This window comes from Suillus discolor, assembly GCF_016758755.1.
Source record: "Suillus discolor strain FC423 chromosome Unknown F5147scaffold_65, whole genome shotgun sequence".
Classification (NCBI taxonomy): domain Eukaryota; kingdom Fungi; phylum Basidiomycota; class Agaricomycetes; order Boletales; family Suillaceae; genus Suillus; species Suillus discolor.
Genome location: NW_024541312.1, coordinates 179,084 through 204,479, shown reverse-complemented (window position 1 = coordinate 204,479; position 25,396 = coordinate 179,084). Strand labels below are relative to the sequence as shown.

The 25,396-nt window shown below is 48.1% G+C and overlaps 5 protein-coding genes across 5 annotated transcripts; 2 read left to right on the top strand and 3 right to left on the bottom strand.

Moving 5' to 3' along the window:
• Positions 1-281: 281 nt before the first annotated feature.
• On the bottom strand, positions 282-2,706 carry F5147DRAFT_368385 (cytochrome P450). The gene is made up of 14 exons (XM_041429411.1): positions 2,476-2,706; positions 2,289-2,424; positions 2,185-2,240; positions 2,002-2,134; positions 1,797-1,948; positions 1,619-1,734; positions 1,440-1,569; positions 1,363-1,376; positions 1,116-1,311; positions 1,007-1,063; positions 931-955; positions 726-869; positions 537-674; positions 282-486 (listed from the first exon to the last, which is right to left on the bottom strand). Exons 1-14 carry the CDS (start codon positions 2,666-2,668, stop codon positions 408-410), a joined length of 1,569 nt encoding a protein of 522 aa, XP_041288588.1. The 5' UTR covers positions 2,669-2,706; the 3' UTR covers positions 282-407.
• Positions 2,707-5,924: 3,218 nt separating this feature from the next.
• Positions 5,925-7,227, top strand: F5147DRAFT_583476 (uncharacterized protein; the record flags this gene model as incomplete). The annotated part of the gene is made up of 5 exons (XM_041431727.1): positions 5,925-6,382; positions 6,435-6,644; positions 6,685-6,710; positions 6,764-7,089; positions 7,144-7,227. The coding sequence occupies 5 exons, from the start codon at positions 5,925-5,927 to the stop codon at positions 7,225-7,227; spliced, it is 1,104 nt and encodes a 367-aa protein (XP_041288587.1).
• A 2,158-nt stretch (positions 7,228-9,385) lies between these two features.
• Positions 9,386-11,325, bottom strand: F5147DRAFT_715055 (uncharacterized protein). The gene is made up of 2 exons (XM_041438523.1): positions 10,306-11,325; positions 9,386-10,238 (listed from the first exon to the last, which is right to left on the bottom strand). The coding sequence occupies exons 1-2, from the start codon at positions 11,083-11,085 to the stop codon at positions 9,705-9,707; spliced, it is 1,314 nt and encodes a 437-aa protein (XP_041288586.1). The 5' UTR covers positions 11,086-11,325; the 3' UTR covers positions 9,386-9,704.
• A 5,212-nt stretch (positions 11,326-16,537) lies between these two features.
• F5147DRAFT_839786 (glycosyltransferase family 2 protein) lies at positions 16,538-23,182 on the top strand (the record flags this gene model as incomplete). Its single annotated transcript, XM_041444250.1, has 13 exons — positions 16,538-16,911; positions 16,965-19,901; positions 19,951-20,279; positions 20,328-20,682; positions 20,733-20,952; positions 21,002-21,124; positions 21,177-21,626; positions 21,682-21,705; positions 21,756-21,845; positions 21,896-21,960; positions 22,013-22,182; positions 22,237-22,843; positions 22,895-23,182. 13 exons carry the CDS (start codon positions 16,538-16,540, stop codon positions 22,992-22,994), a joined length of 5,844 nt encoding a protein of 1,947 aa, XP_041288585.1. The 3' UTR covers positions 22,995-23,182.
• A 325-nt stretch (positions 23,183-23,507) lies between these two features.
• On the bottom strand, positions 23,508-24,468 carry F5147DRAFT_839785 (uncharacterized protein; the record flags this gene model as incomplete). Its single annotated transcript, XM_041444249.1, has 2 exons — positions 23,992-24,468; positions 23,508-23,838 (listed from the first exon to the last, which is right to left on the bottom strand). The coding sequence occupies exons 1-2, from the start codon at positions 24,267-24,269 to the stop codon at positions 23,508-23,510; spliced, it is 609 nt and encodes a 202-aa protein (XP_041288584.1). The 5' UTR covers positions 24,270-24,468.
• Positions 24,469-25,396: the final 928 nt, after the last annotated feature.

Genomic DNA, 25,396 nt, shown 5'->3' with positions numbered 1-25,396 from the left:
TGGAAATTTGAAAGGTTTCCATAGCCCGGATCCTATAAACAGAGTCCAAAACAAATCGTGGCAGGGCTGCAACAACTGCGCACGTCAAAAAGCCCTAGGTAACAGCAGAAGATTACAAAAGGGTCGATGCCTGTCGAGGTGCTCGTAATTTTGAAGCAGCGACACGAAACCGTTGTCAATATGTAACATCAAATCGTACGATGACTGCAGGAAAGGGCCGAACTTTGTCGGCAGGGACAGTTCATCGTGTGGTTATGTCTATTGTTTTTTGCACTTCCAGCAGCCGAATGACAACTTTAATCGTCCAGATAGAATTACAAGCGTGAATGACATCGTAAAAACATCGTAAAAATATGGTAATACATGATTTCACCCCAGACCCATGGTCTAGGTCATACGCACAGCCCTCAGGATTGTGCTTTCATCAACTGTGATACCTTTTCCTTCGCGTGGCGAGGAATAAATGTGCATGGGAATACAGGGTGTCTGCATTGGCTGGCTCAGATAAACTGCGAGGGACATCGAGGATGACTCACGTCGTTATGCCTCCACTCCATTCCACTCCTTCAGCATCAGGCCCGACATTCCATCCTGGTACCCGTTCCACCCGGAAAACAGCTAGAATATTCACAATTGAAGCGAATAAGGAAGCATCCGCAACATATCGTCCAACACTGCCAAAAGGTTAGGCAAACCGTCTATCCGCAAAACTTGAAACTTCGTACCAAACACGCCTTCCGAATCCAAAAGCAAAGGAAATGTCATCACGGCGATTCGTTGACGACTCTTCGGAGGCTGCTTTTGACATGTGACGCTCGGGTATGAACCTCGTCGGGTTAGGATATTTCTCTGGATTGCGCGCCATAGACCTGCATAAGAGGAAATAATTATGGTTTGATCTTTGTTCACTTGATACTTATGATGAATCACCATGTGTTAGCCATTACGGTGGCCCCTTGACAAATAATTTTAGAACGGAGATAGGGCTTTCAGTCCGTAAACTAACCTTTTGGAATATAGTAGCCTTCGTAGACGTCGTCATTTGACGTGGCATGGGCAATTCCTAAATCCAGACAGTCAATGACCATGCTAACCAACGAGACAACGGTACTGACCCAGAGGAACAACAGGGAACCACCTCAGCGTCTCCTGTATAACGGCATTGATGTAGGGCATAGAAGCGCGGTCATCCCAGTCGGGTAATCTTTCGAGGGTTTCCCCAATGACGGAATCAATCTCGGCTTGCGCACGTGCTTGTACGTCAGGATATAGAACCATCGCGAGCAGGAAGACGTATAGAGTGGAGGTTGTCTGTGCCTTTTGTCAGTAGATAGCTAAAATAGAAATCACGTCTAAGCATACAGTTTCTGAGGCGGCTAGAAGCACGAAGATAAAGATACGTCAAAAACATACGTGATCAAGGCAAATGGGTCACAAACCAGCATAACCAGATGCACTGGCTTCCTTAATCGCTTTCTCGAGAATAGCGACCTCTTCTTCATCTTTTGCTTGATCTGGTATACGATTCAATGCATCCGACACCATGGACGATGCAGCCGTCCCCGCAGCCTGAAAATCATCAGCCTCGTCTGAGTATCAAAAAGCACTAGGCACTTGCCATGTTCTTCTTCACATCTTCAAAGGGCGTCTCCACAATCAGGGGAACAAGGGATCTCTGAAGTATAGCACCCCTTACAAAGCTCGCTCCAGGGAGCCAGGAAGGAAGTTTTTCCACTGTAAATGCATTAGAATAGAGCTATAGCTAAGCGAAGTCTAGGCCACAGAACAATACGTACATATCGGGAACTCTCCTACAACAGCGGCGACCTCAGGCCTGAGTTCTCTTACAGATATCTCAAGCGAACGCTCAACGAGCGCAATAAAAGGATCATCGAGGGCTGCTGTAGAATAATCATACGTGATCGACATGATGACAGACGTGCTGAAGCTAGTAGGAAGTACGGTTTAGCCGCATGATACGTGAAAGGAGAGATTACTAACGTGTGGAAATGGGTTCCATAGACCTCCGGATAGGCCAGTAAGTTTAATATCAGATTGTGTGCGTTGCGCATTTGGATCGGACGGAAGGATGGCGCTGCTTCTAAACGGAATGCCTGATGGAAGATTCGCCTGTCTGTAAACACACGATAAGCGCTATAGGATATCTGGAAGGGATATACTAACGAAGTCTCCATCTGTCCGAGTAAGGTAGGAAAATAGAGGAGAACTCGACACCAAAACTAAGACTGGATGAACAATAAGCACATAAACCAATAGAAGGGACTCACAAGTCAAGAACGCGCATGAGCCCTGGAGGTCTCGTGGAATAATTATGTGAACGACGGTCGAGCAAGTCATGCGCAACTCGTTCAGAGTTGATAATTATAATATCCTGACTGAAGAGTCGAGAGTAAACGAGTTCTCCTGTGGCGCAATTCAGCACATCCGCATCCACAGGTCGGTGGTTCTACGCACCATATTCAGTTCCCCATTTTGAGTATGCCAGCCATGGATGATCTGGGTCAACTCCAAGCACATTGCCGACAAAAGGGAGAGGTGGAGGACCTGGGGGTAAAGGAAGCCCTTTAGTGTCTCTCTTCTTTTGCAAGGATCGCACTACCACGAAAGATACGAGCGATAAGAGGGCGAGTGCAAGTGTTGGGGCCATGATTTGAACCTATAGTCAGTAACTGTGGTTGAATAAATACACTCGAACGAGCATATTTGTATTTATTTGAATGTCGAGCGTCATATTCAAATTCATATCATACCCGAAATGAACAGGTAGGTTACTCTTCCGAAGTACATCGGCTCCTAAATGGACACGTGCGTACTTACCTCACTTACAGCAGACCTCCACATCACTCATTACATGCCAAGCGTCGCTAAACCTGTCTTAAACGGGTCTCTTTACGGCGTGTAGGCTCAGTGGCAATGCTCGTTATCCAGCAGTACTCCTGATTAACCCCTTGTATACCCACCTCTCACTCAATACTTTTTTTGAAAAAAAAAGAACGAAGACTCGGACAAGATTTAAGATAGATAAATGAATGTACTAATCAAGGGTAATAAGCTAGCTCTCTTTGTTAGCTTCAAGGATTAGTTTCGGTAAGATGGACCCGAGTATCACGCGTCATGTGCATGATGGCCCGAAATATGCCCGATGATGATCATAATGAGGGGTTTGTGTGCTAGTTTCAGATTCTATTCACGAGTTATAATTAGGCGTAGAGGTCGAGAGCAGAGGCCATGCACGTGACAGGGACACGCACAGGACGTTGTAGATACGAACATAGCACCACTACGACAGTCATCCTCCTCTCTAGACAGCAAGGCTGGCGGGTACACCAGTGGCTAGAGTAGAGAAAGGTGACGTTCGGCTTTCAATCCCGAAGTGGCATGTGCTAGGGTGGAATGGCTCCTAACCCGATGTCTGAATCACATGAATACTAGCTAGAATTCAGAATCATTGAAAGATCACTCATTCCAAACTCTAACCTGCACTGCAGTCTACCTCCTCACTTCTAGATTAATCCAAGATGGCTTTCAAACGTGGATTCCGTAATCCGGGACATTATCTGAGTCTGGCATAGCACGAACCGACGGAAATCGGTCATAGCTAGCTATTAGCGGCAAGATAAGACACAAACTGACCATTTACCAAGAGAATAATGTACCAAGGGTCCGAGGGCCCGACGAAAAGTCCGCATCCATTTTACACGTGACTCTGCTGTGTCGCCTCGAGGAACTACTTCGAGTGTCTTATCTTGCTGCTACCACTGATTTCCGTGGGTTCGGGATATGTCAGACTCAGAGGGTGTTCCGGATGACGAAATCTACGTTCGAAAGCTATTTTGAATCTAGAAGTGAGGGGGTAGACCGGTCTTCGTCATCCAGAATAGAGCTTGGAACGAGTGATCTTTGACAGAACATTAGCTTGTCGACACAGGAAGTATCTGTGTTTCTGAATCCTATGGAAAGTCATCTACTGGTGATGTGGGTCTGCTTTTGATCCGGATATCCGAGGGAGGTGGTTCTGCTTTGCTTCCGAATATCAGCCAAATAGAAATCTGATTAAAGTAAATATACAATGCTTCTTCTAGCAATTTGCGATCCCCACGGTGCGCCATTAATCAGTTCCCTCCTTCACCTCCTTCTAGCGCTCAATGTTCGCTGATTAAGCTATCGACATGGCCCTAGTGAATCCAGGTGAGAACAATGGAGGATTAGCTCGGATCAAGATATTCAACAACATATAGCGGAAGCTTACCACGCCTTGCTAAAACCAGCGTCCCGCCCGTCACCACTATCTGTTAATCTGTCAACGTAGTCAACAAGGAGCAATCAATTCTCCATGCGCCCATCAGCATATCATACTGAATTCCAGTATGCTTAGCCCACCTGCCAAGCAGACATCAGATAAATGCAACCTTGTCGTCCGGAGCCTACTTCTGAGCTTAACATATGCATCAACAGAAGGGAGAAACACGTTAATGGAAAGTACGCACTCCCACTTGACAGCTATCCAGTAGTTTGACCCGGTGGTGTAACTATATATGTGCCATAGATGAGCAATTTCGATCAAAGAGTAGCGTGATTGATTAGTGCTACATACCCATGAAACCTAAATGCAGTCCTGATTCAGGCTTCAAAGTGCCTTTCCCTCAAACAGGTGTCCCCTTATCAACAATGCACTGGCATGCAGCCCGGCTGGTCATCAAGGCCAAAATGCCAATCGAAGAAGTTGAGACCGTGACTTGGGGCGGCGGCCCTCACTTATGCCAGAAACCTCACGGCCGCTGAGAAATGCACGACTGGTTAGCTGAAAGGCAGCTGGGACAGGTGGGCGACGTGATAAGCTGTCACGAGGTTGCATGATGGTCTGGTCAAAGGACTACTCACCTCATATAAACTCGAGGGTCAAGTTGTAAAGTTGTCTTTCCAGAATCCAGAGGGTAATAGATATCGTTGGCTCATGATTAAGCCTTAACGCGGTGGAGAAAAAATAGTTTACTTTTGAATCAAGGGCCGTTTTACATCCGTTTAGTGGTCTCGCCACTCTAAGACGTCGCCCGAATTTCGTCTCCGTCGAGTTTGATCTCCTACGAATATTGTATTTGGTCTAGATCTGGCCATGTACGTATGTCCACGCTCACCACAATTCGGATCTTTTGATTTTGCAGTGAATTGCGGGTGGTGCCGATGCTGGTGATCAGCGGGTTTCCTCCGAGGATCTCAGAACCCGGGTGTTACCGACAGAACCCAGCGTTGAACTTGCAAAGCTCGGACTAGTCACTAGTCACTAGCTGAAACGTCAACGTTGACATTGAAATATCGAGGGGGTCACTGGCGCCGGTCACTGAGAGAGAGTTCAGAGTCAGGACTCAGTATACAACTCGGTACGTTAACGTTATATATTATTGACTCCTGCTAATGAGCCCGAGCCGCTCGAGCGCGGGTGTGAGCGCTTGAACTCCGGTTTCCGTTACTACTAAATTAATTACCAGGCTGGTATATAACTTCCACCTACATGATCTCCTCTCAAGCTGTCTGACAAACAAGCCATTCCTCAGGCCTCAGAGGCCTCAAGCCTAAACATCGATCTCCTCTCCGTGCCTCGGCTGTTCTATTTCGAGGCAACTGACATTTACTAGACTTCCAACATGGTTTAAATATGTGAGTGCGACGCGAAATATCGTACCTTATAATGATTACTTGAACCTGCAGGATCGTTCATATTGTATATATCCGAGTCATCCTCACGTGTCCCTGCATTTCATATTGTGCCTATGCCACGATTCATTAAGCTCAGGCTGGTGGCGAATAACAACACCCAAAGCAACCGTTTAAAGTGACAAGATGCCAGGAAGCTCGGTTCAACCACAGCAGACGAATTATTTTCAGTGTAAACCTTCTTCCATCCTATGGGCAAGTTGAGCTTCTGGAGTTTCTTTGGCGCGCAGGGACGAGATCTTCCCCTTCCAAGAGAGTCTGTGGACGGGAAGACGGTCGTTATAGCTGGAGCGAATGTCGGATTAGGATTCGAGGCATCGGTTCATGTCGCGAACAAGAAGCCCAGCTTGCTCATTGCAACGTGTAGAGACACAGCGAAGTGCAAGCAAACTTTGGAAAGTAGGTGCAACGTTCTTCAAGTACACTACCAAATAGTCACGCGTGTGCTCTTAGTTCTCCGCGAACGTTGCCCCGGGACTCGACCAGCCAGTTTCGATTCATGGCCGCTAGAACTGTCTTCTTTTGACAATGTCCGCTCCTTTGTTGACAGGTTCGATGCAGAAGGGCCAGAACGCCTAAATATCCTCGTTGCTAACGCGGGCACATTCAAGCCAGTCTATACTCGAACCCAAGATGATTGGGAAATAATGTCTGTGCGGTTTCATGCCACGTGTAATTCCCATTTGCTCACATGAACGAAGGCTACAAGTCAACTATCTCTCATTCGCCCTTTTGGGCATTCTCCTTTTGCCTCATCTGCTCCATTCAGCAACTTGTGATGATCCATCCCGACTGGTCTTGGTGTCAAGTTTGGGACATTATCTTGCGGCACCCGTGTTGACAGGTTCCCGAAATTGGGATCACGTATTAGGGGCTATCAGTGCGGAGAAATTGGGAGCGTCTGGGTTAGTGTTTTTCATTTTATCCACAACCCTTACTGAGTCGATACAGGCCGTCCAGGTACAACCTGTCGAAGAGTATGCCGTCATTTGGTAAAATGACACCAGTGTTGCTAAATACAGATTTACAGTGCTCCAGGTGGCGTTCATGCGCGAAATCGCTGCCCGGCTTCCTTCTCCAACTCCACTGGTCGTCACTGCTGTTGATCCAGGATTTTGCCACTCGTCCTTGCAGCGGGAACTTGAAAAGTACCGTCTCTTACGTATGATTGTTTCATTCGTGAAGTGGCTTCTTCGAGCAAGAACCTCGGAAATGGGCAGTCGTAATATTGTCTATGCAGCTCTAGCAACGGACGCACAGGATCTCCATGGCAAGTATATGTCAAGTTGCGAAGTCGTGGAGGAATGTGATTATCTATTGAGTGCTGAGGGCAAAGTGTTCTCAGAGAGACTTTGGGTAAGTTTCTTAGCTTCAAATTAATCCATGCAAACCCTTGAATTATATTCGCAGTGGGAGACAATCGAAGTTTTATCGAAAGTAGATGATCGCGTGCCTCAGATCGTAAGCACTTACCTGCCGGCCAGTAGCACCTAGGTCATGTCACAAGGAAATCAATGGCAGCTCTTGTCTTATCTGTCGAGTGGCTTGACGGTGCCTTGCAGTGTTTCATATGGAGCCACGCTGCTGATCATCTCACGTGGTGATTAGTAGAAACTGCAAGTCTGCATTCGCGGCACATAAATTATCCGCCGCCTGTTCTAGATTTCGGTGGATTCTGTCACCCAGGATAGAATCGTAACCGCACTCAGATCCAACCGCTGATACCCCTGAGCTAAGTACAAGTCTGGTATTACTGCATTGACGATACTAATGACGTGCAAAAGGATTTCAAATTGGATCGTCGCATCAGAACTGCACATGCTTCGTTCTATTGTTACTGAATGACCCGCTCAGCCGTTTCCACATCTATTTGTGGTTTCGAATGCAAGAGCCAACCATGCGCGAGTTTACTTACGCCCTAGTCGTTGGATCTGACTGCTTCATTTACTCAGTTGGCAATTCAGGTCGGCTTCCACCATTCTCCATACCCGATTGCTTGCTCAATTACACCGGTAAGACCTCGCCCGGAGTCTGGAAGCTGCACATTTTCATTGTTCCCTTTCACGATCTTCGGACCTACGTCTGATTATGCCTTTTATATGTAATCGATAATCAAGAAATGAGTGTGACTCTCGGCATGGCTTTCTCTCCTTCCAGTACGACGTGCCTTGACCGATATGAAACCTGTTACAAGTGGGTTTCAAGCTCTTGTATCAGATTCAAGGCTAATAAAAGCCATACGTGCCTTGCAGATAGCGATCTGGACTAATCGTATTGGCTTGGCTAAGATCCAGAACATCCCAAAAGTTCGTGGCCTCAGGCTGGCAATCATGTTACCGTATTGCATAACATACATAGGCTGCCGCCATTGGTCGAGAGCGAGGCACGAAACAGTGAAACATGTTGGTCCAGCCGCCCAATCACAATAGCCGAGTTGCACAGTCAGTGCGTAAGCATCACATTAGCGCAGACATCGATGACAGTGCCGTGGCGCTCACTGAGTACACGCAACGGAGCGCACAACCAATCCGAGAGGTTGGAGCTCATGGCTAGCTGACTAACAAAGGGGTGAGTATCGCTATCGCTATCTTCTCAGAGTAATGACCCAGTGTGATCTATATAGATCTCGCTTGAGTTTTGGAACCATGCGGCGTGTGGGGAGCAGTGGGGAGCTCCAGATTGGGACCAATCAGCAGAGTGCTATATATAACGATTCAGTTCCTTCTCCGTCATCGGAAGCTACTCCCACCTTCCAACGAACACCAAAACCTTTGTGGAGCTAACGTGCTCCAACGTATCCATGATTCACGTCGTGATCCTCACTCACTCCTCAAAAGTCAAAAGAACACCAGACTGCGGGCGCCGCCGGTGTGATCAGATGTGGATGACTCATCAATAAATGCCTCGGATCGAAACGGGGAATCGTGGTATGTAATGCGCATGGAGTCGCGAGAACGATATGACATTGGATGTTCCTCGGAATCCTTACATAAGGTGCCTTGGTACTTGGAGGTTGGTAGGGAGTTCCGCAGCAGTGCGCAGACCCACGGTCCGCCAGGTGCGTACGTAGCTTGTTGCCGACGCTGCACAGCTCCAAGTCTCAACCGACTACGTTTTAACGTCATCATGCATGATGCACTAAAGGATCTCTCCGTCGCGTAGAGTAAGCATCCCACTAATAATCACATCTCCGGGTTATGTATATATAGCGATACGCGTGTGTGATGCCAGCTCGTACCTAATAACCAAAGGCTCTGTATACGCACAGCGAAGTTATTAATAATATGGTTCTATTTCTTTTAAATATTACGAAGGATATTGACCTAAGCTCGAAGTTCATCAGGTGTGCGGTGCTGGTAGGTTTAACGGATCCGGGATGTAGTTTGCTGTGCCGACATCATCTAGCCTAACGCGTTATATAGCGCACGTTCCCTCCGACACAGCGATGAGAAGCGGAAGCGACGTGGCGGTTGTTCGTACACTGATTGTAATTTGTTGGTCAACTACAAATGACACGTTCCTCCTCTCATAATATTTGATAGCCGTACTTCGCCTCGGATTTCCGCAGTAGATTTGTATATATACAGCAGTCGGGGCGGCCTCAGACAAACTCATTGAGGCTATGCCACGTCTTAAGCGTTCACTGCAAATGTTGGTTGCTCTCCGCCAGCTAATGCATTATAAATTTGGGTATCCTAGCTATCTGTCAACTGTACAGCGCGCAATCGACGCATTTTTTCCATCTGAGGTGAATTATAGCATCATACACAGAGTACAAAGAACGCTACACCATAAACGTAGCAGGCACCCGTCCATGAAACGCGGGCATACTAGGCATAAGCCTCCAGAAATCGTCGGCAAGGGATTAAATTAGCATAACATAGTCTTGTTCCTCGCATTCAGGATGTCGTCCAGTAAGATCGCGACGGCCCCTTTCTGGAAACCAACAAATACATCCCAATACATGCAATCTAGAACACCCACCACCGCCCGCGTCTTCGGCCACGCTGTGGTTCCTTTATGCTCACCTCGTCATCGCCCACGCCAGGCGGTGCACCGAGGCCAGCCACACTCGCAAAGCTCACGTATCCTGATGCCTGTTTACAAGCTTGTGATGCCGCGCGCAGATCAAATTGCGGTGGATTCACTGGTATATGGGGATTGGCGCTCGAGAAGCCCGAGAGAATCGCCGGATTCGGTGAGTGCGGTGAGGGCGTAGCATATGGTGAAGAAGGCGACTTCTTTGTCGGAGTCGAGAATGGCGAAGGTGGGAGGGGCGTCGTCATCCACGGTGATATCTCTCCCTGCGATTGTGGTGATTTTTGCGAGTAAGGTACAGACGTCGTCTGCGAATACCTATGCTTCCGACCGTGTTTTGATGATATAGATGGTAGTATCAAAGGCTCCACAGCATGTGCAGTCACATGAGGTTTCTCAGATGATTGAGAATGTGTGTACGAATTAGAAAGCGAGCGCGCTGATGAGGGTGGAGATGCTGATGAAGACTACACAGGATGTTACATATCAGCATTTAATTCAGGGGTGCGTGTGTCATACATGGTAAGCGCTCACCTCCTCATCCGGCGACCTCTTTATTCGCCTTTCCTCTTCACGCATCCCATTCTGGAGCACGCGTTCCAGGCGTGATCTCAGGACAGCCTCATGGGGCGCTGCGTCACTTCCGATAACATAGGAGCGTGGTAATGATGTCGAAAGACACTCATCCAGTTTCTCTTGTTGGATAGGAGCAATAGGGTAGCCCTTGGCATCCAAGTCTGAGCTCGACCTGAGTAGCTGAGCATACGACGAGTCTTCGTTCTCGTTCGGAACGTAAAAACTTTTCGACTTGAGATTCCGGGTAGAAGCAGCACTATTCCTGCGCGACTCGGACGGTTGGAAAATCAGGACGGGTTGGAAGAAGTTGTCATCGTCACAGTCACTGCACGTTGACCGCGAGCGCGAACGTGCACGGGAGGTAACGGTTGTACGAAGGGTATTGTCTTTCCTGAGGGTATCTCGCAGTAGACGCTCTGACCGTGATGAAGGTCTTGGGGGAGGCGAGTGAGGTCGCTGGGTACGCGAGGAGCTGCCCTGTTGGTGAGGGATACGAGGACTGGGAGCAATTATAGACATTGCGAGAGTGGGTTGTGAGTGGAAAGAGGGAGTTAGTTTATTCGGTGTGCAAACGCGACCTCGTGGCGAATGTGTTCGAGACGATGGAAGAAGTTTCGTAGGTGTAGTTGAGTCACAAGTTATCGAGGAAGTCGTTGCAAGCGAGCTAGGCGTTCCTGAGATCGTCGAGAGAGATTGAGAAGGGGAAAGAGATGATGGCTCCAACAAGCGAATGGGCATGGGAGAGGAAGATATTAAGTATTGAAAAACGCTTTGGTACGCTTAAGTCTTATGGGTCTTGTGATTCACATAGACCGCCTCGCTGAAAACACGAGGATAACACGAAGTAAAAGAGTCCACAGGTCAATGCAGGAAATAAGGGGGAAACAAGCAGAAGATTCTTCGTAGGAGATTGCCTGGCATGTCTGTTCCACACGATTCACGGCAATATCCTGTAACCCCAGAATTTCAACGGTGTTGAGATCCGATGTCATAGATGGTGACCTGCCTAATTTGTTTAATAATTTCATTTTTTTTAAATTATTTTTAACCGCTAATTCCCGAGATTCTTGGTCATGCCGATAATTTAACTTTTCACATTGTTTCTAACAACACGCGTTCTACGTTCAGTCCAAGCGACACACACACATGTTTGGTCTTTCCGTGGTAAACCATTTGTTTACTCTAGACTAAGTCCGAAGGCAGTTGCATAGTCTCTCTGCCGTGCCCACCGCATCACGACCGCACTGTTCTCAGGCTGGAGCGCCACAGCAGCTGATCAATGAGTCACAGTTCTTATCCATAGCCTGGAATTGGGATGCGTAAACTATTTTATTTCACGTTTTATAAGTTACTCCACGGGATCTTATTCATAATTATCTCCGTTCGGCGGACGTTGCGACATACGGGAACCTGTTAAGTGGTACTGCCGCGTTGTCATGAAGCTTAGTTATCCACTCCTCCTCCGACAGTCAGCTCGTGTTATTCCCCATCGTCCGATGTTTCGCTAACCTGACCCTGCGCTGATTTAGTACTAGTCTCGGCTTCCCTTTGTCTCATCATTCGATCCGCAACCGACACACGAGGCAACGTTTTTACTAGTCTCGTTACTGTTAGATGGCCGCCGTACCTCCAACTTTTCCGTGTACTTTACGGGACGGCATACTAGGCCTTGCATTAATCCCGGTGAGAGTCTACCTGAACACGTCCCCCGCGTGCCTGGTGGACGTTAACGTTGATCCTTGATCGATATTCATCATGGCTCGTCAGTAATGCGATCATACTATCGTCATGCTTGTACATCACCCCGCATTCACCAAGATTAAAGTGCTTCTTGGAAGTTCATCATATACGTTAGAGTTTGCCGATAATATTTAACTTTCTTCCAAAGGGCCGCTAAGTTGTAAGTTGTGACAAGTCGCGCTTCGTCAAACTATATTTATTTGTTTTCGATGCTCTGGATCCGACCGGATGATCAATTGATCGGCCAACAGTGAGTGATCATATACATATTGGATATTTTTGGGGCACTTTTGCTTTTCCATAAGGAAGGTATACATTGTGTGGGGGCATTCAATGTCGTACGATGAACAATAGACCTTCGCTCAGGCCTCCATACCTGATGTTGCCTAAATTCCTACAGCTTCTAGACTGCCTTTTAGTTCTCGAAATGCATCAGAGACATCCATTTACGATGCAAGTCTGATTCCATTCGACACAGGAATCGATGATCGAGAATGCAGCCAGATCAAGACAGCGACGACAAGAATTCAGACAAATTCAGGTCTTTTCAACTTGCAATGTCGCTGGCATCGAAGCTTGTTCGTCAGGATCAGCAATATCAGGATCCGGACGGGAGCTTCTCGCCATGCAGATATCAATTGATAGGAAGGGGCGCATCACCTCCGACTTTTGACATCTTCGCGATAGCCGTTCTTATCCGTAGCCTTTCGTTATTTCATACAAATAGTTTGGCTTCGTACGACTCGATCGTGTACTAATCAGTGCGATGGTGCTGATTATCGAATGATTGCCGGCAGAAGCGCTCATTGTCAAAATTATGGGCAGGTCATTGCTAGTGGAGAACGAGAACAATATCTGTTTCAACTGCATTTATCTGCAGTCTCACTTGCATTTGAAAACCGAGTTATGCTCGTACCTGTCTCCGATATCATTTGAATGATCTCGCGAGAAGAGAATGGTATGAACAGGCTCCAAGTTCACCGCGGAGCCGGTGACCACGTGATTGACGGCGAACAAAAGGCCATTGGCTGCACATTTTAATGCTTTGACAGTATGGCAACAAAGTTTCTCTATCCGACGTTTACTGGAAGCTCGCTTGTGTGGAGTCCTGGCTCCTATGGAGTGATGGTGAGAGCGCTTCGAGAGGTACGCGGGTGGATCCTTTCATGCTTATTCTATTAGAAGCGCCATATTGGCCATTCGTTCCGTCGAGTCAGGCAAGCAATATTTAAACAGCTGTCAGTGTATATCGTCACCATCGTCCTCGATTTAGTCTCCCTATGAGAAAAATTGGGAGGCGCCATATTGGCCATTGGTTAGTACGTTCAGTCATGAGCATGTCGACATCTAGTAGCGATGTTTGAGCCACTGTATGTCGGAGAAGGTTAGTCCCCTTGATTCCATTTCTCTATAGGAAAGGTCATACTTGGACCTACCCGGTGGCGCAACAACCGTTCGTCCACCGAATACGGGATCTTCTCTGCTAGACACTTCCCGTTAGCTCATTCACGTGACGTGAAAGCGATAGAACATTGCATGGAAGCCAGCGAATGAGTGGGAATGTATGCATTATTTGCTAAAACGTCCTTGATAAGTGGGTTATTGGACAGAAGCATATTCGACTGTTTCACGTCTCTACTGATATGCTAACGTAGATTAGATACTCACCTTGATCCCCTTTCATACCGCAGGGTCCGATAAGAGCCCTCAGGGGCACTTTTCCTGACATTGGGAAAAACCATAAAGTTATACCAATCATCGTTCGGTCGTCTCCGGAGTTCCGTGTCGAGTTCGCAAATACGAGCGGAAGTTAATCCGACCAGCCGCATCGTCGATTCTCTTTGCCGTCGCCATATTTCATGAAAGAACTCGTGAAGCTCTCGTGGCCACATCCTATTGGAGGCAAGTAATATGTTATGGAATAGGGGGCTTGGATGTGTTAGATTTCAGGAACGGTATCCCGAACCTATTTGCTTGAAGGACCCTATAGTCTTATATCTGATCGAGACCTATTCAAATCCTTCTAGGAGCAGCGGGCATCAGATCGTACTCCTCGCAAACCTAACTCTCATCCGTGTAAGCCCAGATTCCAAGACTCTTTCTCACTCGTCTTGGAATGGATTACGATTGAAATCCGAGATCAGTTGACCTTGAAGGTGAAAGTCTCGTCCGTGCTGTGTTGAGCTTCTGATGTCTTTTGTACTGATGCCAGATCTCGTCTCGGGGATTCAAACCATAAACCACGTTGGCTAGATCAAGGTCTATCGAAGCGTTTCCTTTACAAACTAGGCCGGTCATATGCACTAGCCATTAATGAGGAGGTATCATGACCCGGCCGTGCATCGAAAGTCTGGACCGTATCGATAAAATAGGACAAATTTCCATAATTGCATCGTAAGGTACCTTAGCATTGATCAGCTTCTGATTGGTAGGAGTGAGTCAATCCTTTAAACAGGACTTAACTTAACGTACCAGGGGATGAATGTCAACCTTGGTTGTGTCACCCTAGAGACAGTTGGACACTACGGAACACCGAGCGGAAGACAACATTCAGGGAAGACTGCAGGGTCGTGGAACATCCTACTGAATGAGTCTTAGTCAGATACCCACCGGCATTCAAAAATTATTTATTTAACCTGGTTAGCTAAACTTTAAATTCAGGCCACCTAGTGATATCCTTCTACTCACAAGTTCTTGTCCAGCCATGTTAATATCCTCATCCTTCACACAATCAGGCCAGGATGATAGTGTACAGCCAGAGGTCGTCGAATGTCCAGTGGAGTCCATGAGGCACTTGTCTGTGTGACTTTACTGGTCTAATTAAAGGGCGATGCTCCTCATCCACCGGGTGTTCACCCTTCCCTGCCGGTAGACTGACGCTGGGAACAGTATGACAAGACGTGCACGATGGGATTGTCGCTTGTCTAAGTTTGCCAACACCGCGAGTTTAGTGCTTCGACACGTCCGAGTGTTTTTCGCACTGAGGACATTGATTCTGACTTGCCAAGAGGATATATTCACAACCGAAAATCGATCGCCCACGAATAGCTTCCATGTCTGGAAGGAGACATTTGGGCACAGTGAGGTTTCCAACTTGTGAAGGATTGTGAGATTAGAGATGACATGTACAGCCAGTACTAAGATGGACTTGATAGCGTGAAAGTGGAGGGTTTTTATTGCAAGGGGATAACTGTAATTTCAAAACCTAAAACACAAATGTGAGATGGTTTGGAGTTCGATTCAGAAAGTATACCCTTACCTCAGAAGCTGCTCAAATATGCAGTGTGACCAGTCCTTCACAGCAAAGCTGGACTCGACATGAGTAAGCTATATCTTCGTATACTGCGTGCACAGGCCTGGGCTCCATAAGACCATGTTTGAACGCGCAGTCGTATTCTGTACTAGCATATATTGTTCTGTAGAGAACTTACCAAGTTCCACGATCGCCCAATATATGACACGCAAGTCCAGTCACCGTCTCCAGAGGTGCATGGTCACTACGCGCGAAGGTCCATCCGGCTGGCGCGAAGTATTACTGAAGAAAACCCGCGGCAGCCAGGTCTAGGGGTGTGTCCATGAAATATGGGCCGGATGGTCTGAGTGCGTCGAAGCCTCGTGCTAGGCACACCATCACGGTGAAAAGGACGAGCCGAATGTCCGAAACACGATGATATTAACCACACGAGACTACTTGGGACCCGGTTCCTTATGAGCTCGTATTAAAGGTGGTTTACAGCTCGTTCGGATCGATGAACCCGGCGTCGTCGAAGACTATTGAAAGAGATACGGTATATTCTGGGTGGTAGCACGGTTAGTCATTTCTCTCACGGGATTTTCCAATCATCGACGTTGTTTTGGACACAGTCGCACACACCCTCTCTAAATCTGCGCTGTGCATCATGGTCGTGTGCGATGTGCATGTTCTTTGTGAATGATCGTTTTGCGGTAAATAGATTAACTGTTTTTGCATTTTAGTTCCAATCTGGTGGGTCTTTCTGCCTGTGGTCCCCCTGGGCAGGACACCAAATCTGGGTGCTGATCTTCGTCTTCTAGTAGCAACCATACCATCGAATGTATTCTTGAAAATCTCTATTGTCAAGCCATCGAGCATTCAAGGCTGTCGGCCAGGACAGCCCGCTCACTGGCACTGCTGTTTCCGGTTCACTGCCAATTAACCTGTGCCCGGCACCCTGATCACGGTCTCACGCTTTTCTTAGCCAGTGTCAACAGGTGTGAGCCCGTGATACACGAAACCCTAATTAGCGAAGTTCCCCATAGGTGAAACATAGACGCTTACCAGGCTACGCCCAGAAACGGAGATGTCCAAGAATAACGTGTCTTTACATCGAGAGAGGCGCAGCCTGTCCACATGCCGACGGAATTGGCCTAGCATGTCTAGCTGATATTTCTTTTTGCCCCACGACTCGTTGCTTGTTCACTCTCCAGCACGATGGCCTCTACCTCGGCCAATCTCGTGCAACAGGCTGTCAGCTCCGGCGAGCTAACAGACCTTGTTCCGTCTTCTACACCTGCCACTGTTCATCCTACAGATGATTCCATCCTTGCTGTTCTCACCGCTCGATTTCGCGCTGATTTACCGTATACTAGACTCGGATCCACGAACCTCGTGGTAGTCAACCCTTACAAAACACTCGCCAATGTCAATGACGCTAATGCGAAGGAGTATGAAGAGAGATGTTACAAGGATACCAAGCTGGGCTTGGCAGATTCTCGGAGACCCCCTCAGCCTCATTTGTATGAGCAAGCGGCTAAAATCTATCTCCTTATGAGAAGAAGGAACGAGTCTCAAGCAGTTGTCACTCGGTGAGTTACTTCCGTACCGCACGAAACTAGAGCTCATAGCACAATTCTGTCAGGGGAATCTCAGGATCGGGAAAGACCGCGAGCAGTCGGCTGCTCGTAGACCAGATTTTACGCCTTTCAGCTCACTCCAAACGAGAGGCCAAAATCGCTGAACAAATCAAATCTTTCACGGTGCTGCTCGAGTCTTTCGGAAATTCAAAAACCCTTGTGAACCCAAATGCCTCACGACACACACGCTACACAGAGCTCCACTTCAATGAACGCGGGCGTATCAGCGCTGCGAAGGTTATCGCCTTTGGGCTTGACAAGTCACGCTTGACTCGTTTGTCACATGAAGAACGATCTTACCATGTGTTCTACCAACTTCTTGCTGGAGCTACGCCAGAGGAACGTGACTACATGGGCTTGGAAGGTCCTTCGGACTACGCCCTGTTGGCATCATCTGGTTGCTATCATTTGCCTGCTGGTCCATTCAGTGATGATGGTATCGCGATGGATGATTTGCGAGACGCCTTCAAAACTTTAGGCTTCAAGTCCAAGCACGTCTCATCAATATTCAACGTGCTCGCTGCCATTCTGCTGCTTGGCAACCTCGAATTCGGGGAAGCTGATGCGGGGGACGTCTCCGCATATGTCCTTAACGTGCCAATCCTCCAACAGGTAGCAAAGCTTTTGGGCGTTTCTCCCGAAGAACTCAGTGACACGCTGACGTACAAGACGAACTATGTACGCAAGGAGTTGTATACTGTGCTGCTCAATGTGCAGCAAAGCGCAGCACAGCGAGACCGGCTAGTTCGTGATCTCTATGCAATCATGTTTGCATTTGTGGTGGAAACTGCCAATTTCAAGCTAGCCCCTGCCTCCTTAAATCCTACATGTTCCGCCACTCGTATTGTACTGCTCGACCAAGCGGGTTATCAGACGCGCGCACCTTCAGGGTCGAGTGGTCCTACTCCCCTTATCTCCGCTCATCAGAATGGCTTTGACGAATTCTGCATCAATTTCACCGACGAAATCGTGCAATCCCACATACTTCGAAACACCTTCGATGACAACACGGCTTTCAACAGTCGTATGATTGCTGATGGGAACTCGTTACCAGCCGTCATTGCCATGGACAACTCAGCCTGTGTTGAGCTTCTTAGGGGCCCATCCACCACTCAGGCAACGTCACGAAAACCTGGCGGTCTTCTGGGTGTCGTCGACAAGGCCGCAATGTCCTTCAAATCGGGGCGTGCGGATGAACGGCGGGATGATGATCTACTGCGAGACTTGAGTGCCAAGTTTGGTGCGCATGCGTCTTTCGTTGCAGCACCTATCACAGATGGGAGGAGAGCTTTCGGGATCAACCACTATGCTGGTTCTTGTTCATACGACGTCAGCAACTTCGCGGAGAAGGACGCAGACCTGCTCGACCCTATTTTCGTCACTCTCCTTCGCAGCTCGACTGATGTATTTGTCGCGAAGCTCGTGTCGGGCCCCAGCTTGTCTACGGAAAAGCACCAGAGCGATGAGGAAACTATCGTTCAAGCTCAAGTCTCTTCCCGCCCTCTTCGCACGCTTACTCCTCTCGGAAACAGTGCTGATGAAACCCCTCGCCTGAACCCGTCCAAAATCTATCCCGTCACTACGCAGCTCAACCAGACGATTTGGAACGTCTTGTCTAACATTGAGAATGTGCCGATGTGGACTATCACGTGCATTCGCCCCAATGATACTGGGTTCTCTAACTCCCTTGACAGGCGTCGCGTCAAGGGGCAAATTAGGTCTCTGTTACTCCCAGCTATTGTGTCGAGGAAGCAGGTTGAGTTTGTTGTGGACTTTGATCAGGCAGAGTTTTGTGACAGATATCGTCCTTCTATGCGCGGATCAGATTCTGAGCGCATGCGTCAGTGTGCCCAGTCTAATGGCTGGAGAGAAGGCATTGACTTTGCAATTGGGAACCAGAGGATCTGGCTATCGTACTCGGCGTGGAAGATGGTGGAAGATGTTGTGCGTTCTGAGGAGAAAGAGCAGAAGAAGCTTGCCCGTGAGGATTCACAAGAGGACGAGAACGCCATGCTCGATGATGCCACAGACTACCCTGGTGATGAGCGGCAGTCAGCATACTTTGATGAAGCGGATGCCACACCATTCCAAGAGCCGAAAACGCCTGCATTCGATGGTTATGCACCGTCTCATCTTGCTGCTCCTAGTTATCGCGAGCAGTCGGAATCCACGACGTGGGACACGAAACCCGAAAGCTTTGACAAAGCGCCCCACCTCATGCCTAGTTCTGCCATGCTAACCGCGGATAACGCTCCTGAAATGTTGGAGGAACAACTGCCAACCACTCGAACCCGACGTTACTGGCTTTATACCGTCTATTTCTTCACCTGGTTTATTCCCGACTTCCTGTTGTCGGGGTTAGGACGTATGAAGCGCCCTGACGTCCGCCTTGCATGGCGAGAGAAAGTGACCATCTGCCTCCTCATCCTCTTCGGAAATGGCCTTATCCTGTTCTACATTATCGCCTTCGGTGTCATTCTCTGCCCCAACTTCAAGTATGCATGGACGACAGACGAAGTAGCTCAATATACAGGCAACACTGACTACTACGTCTCTATTCAAGGCAAGGTCTATGACGTCTCCAATTTCGTTTTCGGTGACCACAGTGACATTGTGGGAGAGGCAAGTAATGGTGCGGCCACCTTGGCGGGGCTCGCTGGTACCGACATGACCTACTACTTCCCCCCTCCCTTAAATGTGGCATGCGCGGGTCTTGTCAGCTCCCCGACAATGAAAATTACTCCCGAGAACAACACTCTAGTCTTGTACCCGACAGCTATGCATTCCTCCGGATCCAATGCTCCGACGACTCCCACAGCTCTCGACAACCAGGACTGGTATACCGCGACCTTCATACCAAAGATCAGCCAGTATTACCTTGGTCCGTTGGTTTGGGAGCCAAGCGATATCTACTCTCAAGCTAATCAAACAACGAATCCGCGGTAAGTCGTACTTAGTCTGCCTCAGTAACATCACTCATTATCTTCACAGAACTTGGGCGATTTACGACAATAGCATCTATGATTTGACGGACTATATCTACACCCTCAACACAATCAACCTGAACGTCGCTTCGTACAGCTTCCTTGACCCGAACCTCGTTGCCGTCTTTGAGGAACAAGCCGGGCAGGACATCACTAGCCCTTTGAATACAGTCTTGGCCGCCATGAGTTCTGAAAACCGTACGGCGAATATGGACTGTCTTTCTAACGCCTTCTACTATGGAGAGACAGACTTCCGGTACACTCCTAGATGTCAAGTGCAGAACTACCTTTTGCTTGTGTTCTCCAGTGTCCTCATGGCCTCAATGGCAATGAAATGTACGTTTTCTTCCTATCTTCACCTTTGCTTGCATTGACTCCATATAGTCCTTGCCGCACTCCAACTCCAGACCAAGCGCTTCCCTGAGATGCTGGACAAGTTCGTGTTATGCCAGGTCCCTTGTTACACGGAAGGAGAGGATTCCCTTCGCCGCACACTCGACTCACTTGCCAATTTGGACTACGACGACAAGAGGAAACTGATTTTTGTCATTTGTGATGGGAATATCATCGGGAGCGGTAATGAACGGCCGACACCTGCTATCGTACTTGACATCCTTGGTGTCGATCCAGCGAAAGATCCTGAACCCCTTATGTTCAGATCAATCGGAGATGGCTCGCAGAAGCTTAACTATGGCAAGGTATACTCTGGGTTGTATGAGTTTGAAGGCCATGTTGTTCCGTACGTCATCCTCTCGTAACCATGAAGTCGTTGCTGACACTTCTGTTTAGGTATATAGTCGTCGTGAAAGTCGGGAAGCCAAGTGAACGTTCGAAACCCGGCAATCGTGGCAAGCGTGACAGTCAGATCATGTTGATGCAGTACTTGAACAGGGTTCACTTCAACGCAGCCATGAGCCCGCTAGAGCTTGAGATATATCATCAGATGCGGAATGTTATTGGGATTGACCCTGCGTTCTATGAGTACATTTTCACTGTGGATGCAGACACGGTACGCTTTATTACTCGCTACTCCGAAAAGCTCTAACATCCTTTCGCAGTCCGTGACTCCTAAATCTCTTAACCGTCTTGTAGCAGCCTCGATAGCAGATTCCAACATCATCGGCATATGCGGTGAAACGAGACTCCAGAATGAGGAGGGATCCTGGTGGACCATGATCCAGGCAAGTGGTTTAAATTTACACATTTTGTGTATTCATGCCAACATACCCATAGGTATACGAGTACTACATCTCGCACAACTTGTCCAAAGCTTTCGAGAGTCTTTTTGGCTCAGTCTCGTGTCTTCCTGGTTGCTTCACCCTTTACCGCATCCGCACTAATGATAAAGGCCGACCGCTCATCATCTCCAACCGTGTAATCGATGAATATGCGGAAAATAACGTGGACACCCTGCACAAGAAGAATCTGTTCTCCCTCGGCGAAGATCGATTCCTGACGACGCTATTGATGAAACATTTCCCCACCTTCAAGACCAAGTTCACTCCGGACGCTATTGCGCGTACCATGGCGCCGGTATCCTGGAGAGTATTGTTTTCACAACGCCGGCGTTGGATCAACTCGACCATTCACAACTTATGCGAGCTTGCTATCCTTCCCGACCTCTGCGGAATGTGCTGTTTCTCGATGAGGTTCTTCGTCTTCCTCGATCTGATCGGTACTTTGGTAAGGTCTTTTCAAAGCGTCGATGTACGTTTTCTGATGTTTTTTTTATCATTAGATATTGCCTTCCACTGTTGTTTATGTGAGCCACAGCACGTTATCTTTCAGAGTTCTAGCTAATGTTGCGTTTAGTTGGCTTGGCTGATCGTCGAAGTCGCTACTGGACAATCTCCGTTCCCTCTGATTTCCATAATCATGTTGGCAGCGGTGTATGGTCTTCAGGTGAGTAACGTCGTCTAATTAAGAGAAGTCATTTACGATGTCGTTTCCAGGCTCTTATCTTCATCATCAGAAGAGAGTTCATGCTTGTTGGATGGATGGTGGTCTATCTCATTTCGTGGGTTGACTCGTTCTGTAACAGGTGCATAGCTCATTTTCTGTTGTTACAGGTACCCAGTTTACAGTTTCTTCCTGCCCATATATTCATTCTGGCGGATGGATGAGTTCGGTTGGGGTAACACTCGTATCGTGCTCGATGATGGTGGAAGCAAGAAGATCATCGCGAACAGCAACGACATGAAGTTCAACGAGTCTATGATTCCGTACAAGAAGTTTAGTGGTACGTTCAATATGCATTCTCACTCGTGCTACCTGCTAATGGTAATCCGTACAGAATATGAGGCTGAAACGTTTGGTGACAACCAATCCGGGCAGTCGTATGAGTCACCTCCCGATTTCCATAAATCAGGCTCTGTATATCTCTCCGCACCTCAGCCACATCTCCCGTCGTCAGGCTCTCAACGGCCGTCTGTCTACGAGTACGGCCGCTCTGAGTCAGGGGAACATGACTACTACCGCGACACAAACATGATACATAGCAACTCGTCGCATCCCAACCTACCCGGGCCTTCACGTCCGAGCTCCCGTGCCGTATCTGACGTCAACCGTCCACCACCTCAGATGGCCAACTGGAGAGGACCCTCACAGGAAAGGATCAACATGTTTACTCCAACCAATTCGGGTCCACATGGGAGCGTGTATGGCATGACGCCGCCTGACTCGCGAATGGCATCTGGAGTCTTCAATCGCTCCATGTCCCCCGCCCAGAGCCTAGGTGTCCCTCCTCAGCATTTCAACGGGGGAGTACGGACATCTACGTTATCTATGGCTACAACTGCGTTTACCGGCCCCAACATGAATCCCAATCCCTCGGATGACGAGCTGTATAATGCACTTCGGAACTTTTTGAGCACACAAGACTTGATGGCTGTGACAAAGAAGTGCGTTGTCCTGCTATACTTGACTACACCCTAATACTAACTTCACTTCAGGACAGCTCGTGAGGCTATGGCGGCTCGCTTCCCTCGCGCAGACTTGACGTATCGTAAAGACTTTTTGAACCAGTGCATTGACGACATTCTTTCGCATTAAACGTAGACTATATACATCATTTAGGACACTTACATTCATCTCTCGGACCCTTCTAGGACTTAATTGACTATCGGGACAATGCTGATTAGCGTTTTGTTTTGTTATGATTACGATTACTACATGTATGGCATTCGTTAGTAGCAGGTGTTGGATTTCGTTCGGACATAATAATACGATGATGACTTGGATTGTTGAACGTTAACCTTCGTTAGGGCAACCAACTGGTGATTATATGTAATCACAAGATGACGGTGCTTGTAAAACGGAGGTGGTTCTTAATGAATGTCTACTTTGAATGGGCTATCGGGTATCTGTGTATGCATCTACTAATATTGTAACAATATAGGTATCGTCATCAAAACACAAGCGAATACTTGTCGGAGATGAGTCTGGTGTATAGCTAGAGTATTTCTACGGTACCGATATCCATGTTGTCAACCGAAGCAACTTGAATGTCTTTGACTTGTGCAGTGATGTTATGGTCTGACGCGATCCTCTTGACACGCTACTGCGCTAGTCGAAAGGTTGTCTCGGGTGAACCAGCAACTGCAACGCCAGTGAGCTCGGCTCCTCTTCAACACGTGAACTGCCGGGTGACTCGTCAGACTCATCCATCAAGGACCCAGGCTCTGTCCGACCTTCCATGCTCTCCATGTCATCTGCGAAGTCAGGTACCCCGAGGAGATACCGATCCCATGGACGGACAGGTAAGAACGTCTGCCAAATGGGTTTTTCCCGCGAGAACTGATCTAGGGTCTCTTGAGTGGTGATCAGCAGGCCATGGGGCCCGTCTGCCTTGATTCCATATGTGATGAGAGTCTCCTGGGCCAGACCGCGCCTCCGTCTGGTTTCCGTGACATGGAACGAAATACAAGGCAGATGAAGTCTGTAGTTTGCGAAGCGAGGAGCTCAACTGTGGTCATAAAACTTTAATGCTAGATCTGTGGGCATGGTTTATCGCAGCGAAGAGACTTGTGTATGAATATGATCTTCGGACAAAGATGAAAGGGTGCGTGGAGTAGTGCTATAAGAGGCGATATAAGCTGGAAGACAGCTATTGAACTCGGAAGGTTGTCCGATCCAGTCGAGGACAGTGATGTCGCCTGACCGGGCCACGATCTCCTGCAGGAGCCACCCGAGCGTGCTCTGCTTCCTCTCGCCATAAATGATAGGTAGGGTAATGCCGAAGATGCCAAATAAAGAGTACGCAACGTCTTCTTGCACAGTGGTGACGCGCTTCGATGCCCGTTGTAGTTTCTCTCGGGCGCCGCTCATACCTGGACGGAAGGTCACCAGGGTCCGTGCATTTATCCCTATCCTCCGGCTCCTTCATGATTGCAGGGAACTCTTTGTGGTTTGGAGAGCGATCATCGAGATATAATGACCAATCCTTCTGATAGAGGATTACAACTTCGGACCGACGAATTCTTGAATCGCATAGGCAGCACCTGCTGCCACAGCGGTCAAGTGGAAAGCTTCTGAATAAGGAAAGTCCTCAAAGCCTTTGCACAACAGACCAAAACAACGCTTACAACTGAACTCTCAGCAGCCTCTGCACTCATGCACTGGTCTGGCACAACTGAGGGCTACGGCGAAATCTGATACAAATACAAACCACGCGTGATGCGTGCAGCCCTGAAAATTTATCGTAAGCGTGTATCGTTGATGTGGCTATCTCAAACCGATATGTAACGTATCATGATTTCCCTCGTATCATGACTGTTGACGGACCATCTAGCACATAGAATGATTCCTTCATCTTGTGTCATGTGGAAATATTACGGGCTGTACCACATCTTTTCCATCACCAGTTAGCTCGTGGAATCTCCATGTGAGCGCTAGGTCGAAAGCATGGCTTCCATCTCAAAAGTATTGCGGTATGATGCTTTGGATGGTTCCATTATATCACCCCTTAAAATTCCCGCATCAAAAGTAAGGATTACGCTGATTCGCGACGCAGTGGACACACAAGGTAAGCGTCTTTGCACGTTTACAATAAAAATGCGACTGACCCTACGCATCAAAACTTTCAGATCTTTGTGATTCTACCGTGACGCACCTCAGTGTCTGCCGTGTCTCTACGGCGCAACTTTATGCTATAATATATAAATTTACCCCTTATGCTCAAGCTCGCTCGCCACTGTCCTGAGCAGGTACCGCTGCCAAAGTTTATGGTTGTGGTCAAGTGTGCTGCGACAATGCTTCGAGTCTGCGAGAATCCCATTTTCCCTATAATTGGAACCTTATCTGAGTTGTACTTCTCCACATGTGATGTCACCCTCTAGTGGAGAAGGACAAGTACTCACTTGATCGTCATATTCTAAGTTTATCAAGGGTCAGTGATATCTGTGTTCTTGTGGACTGATGCACGCGTGGCGCTACAAAGCGAATTCCACAGGTGC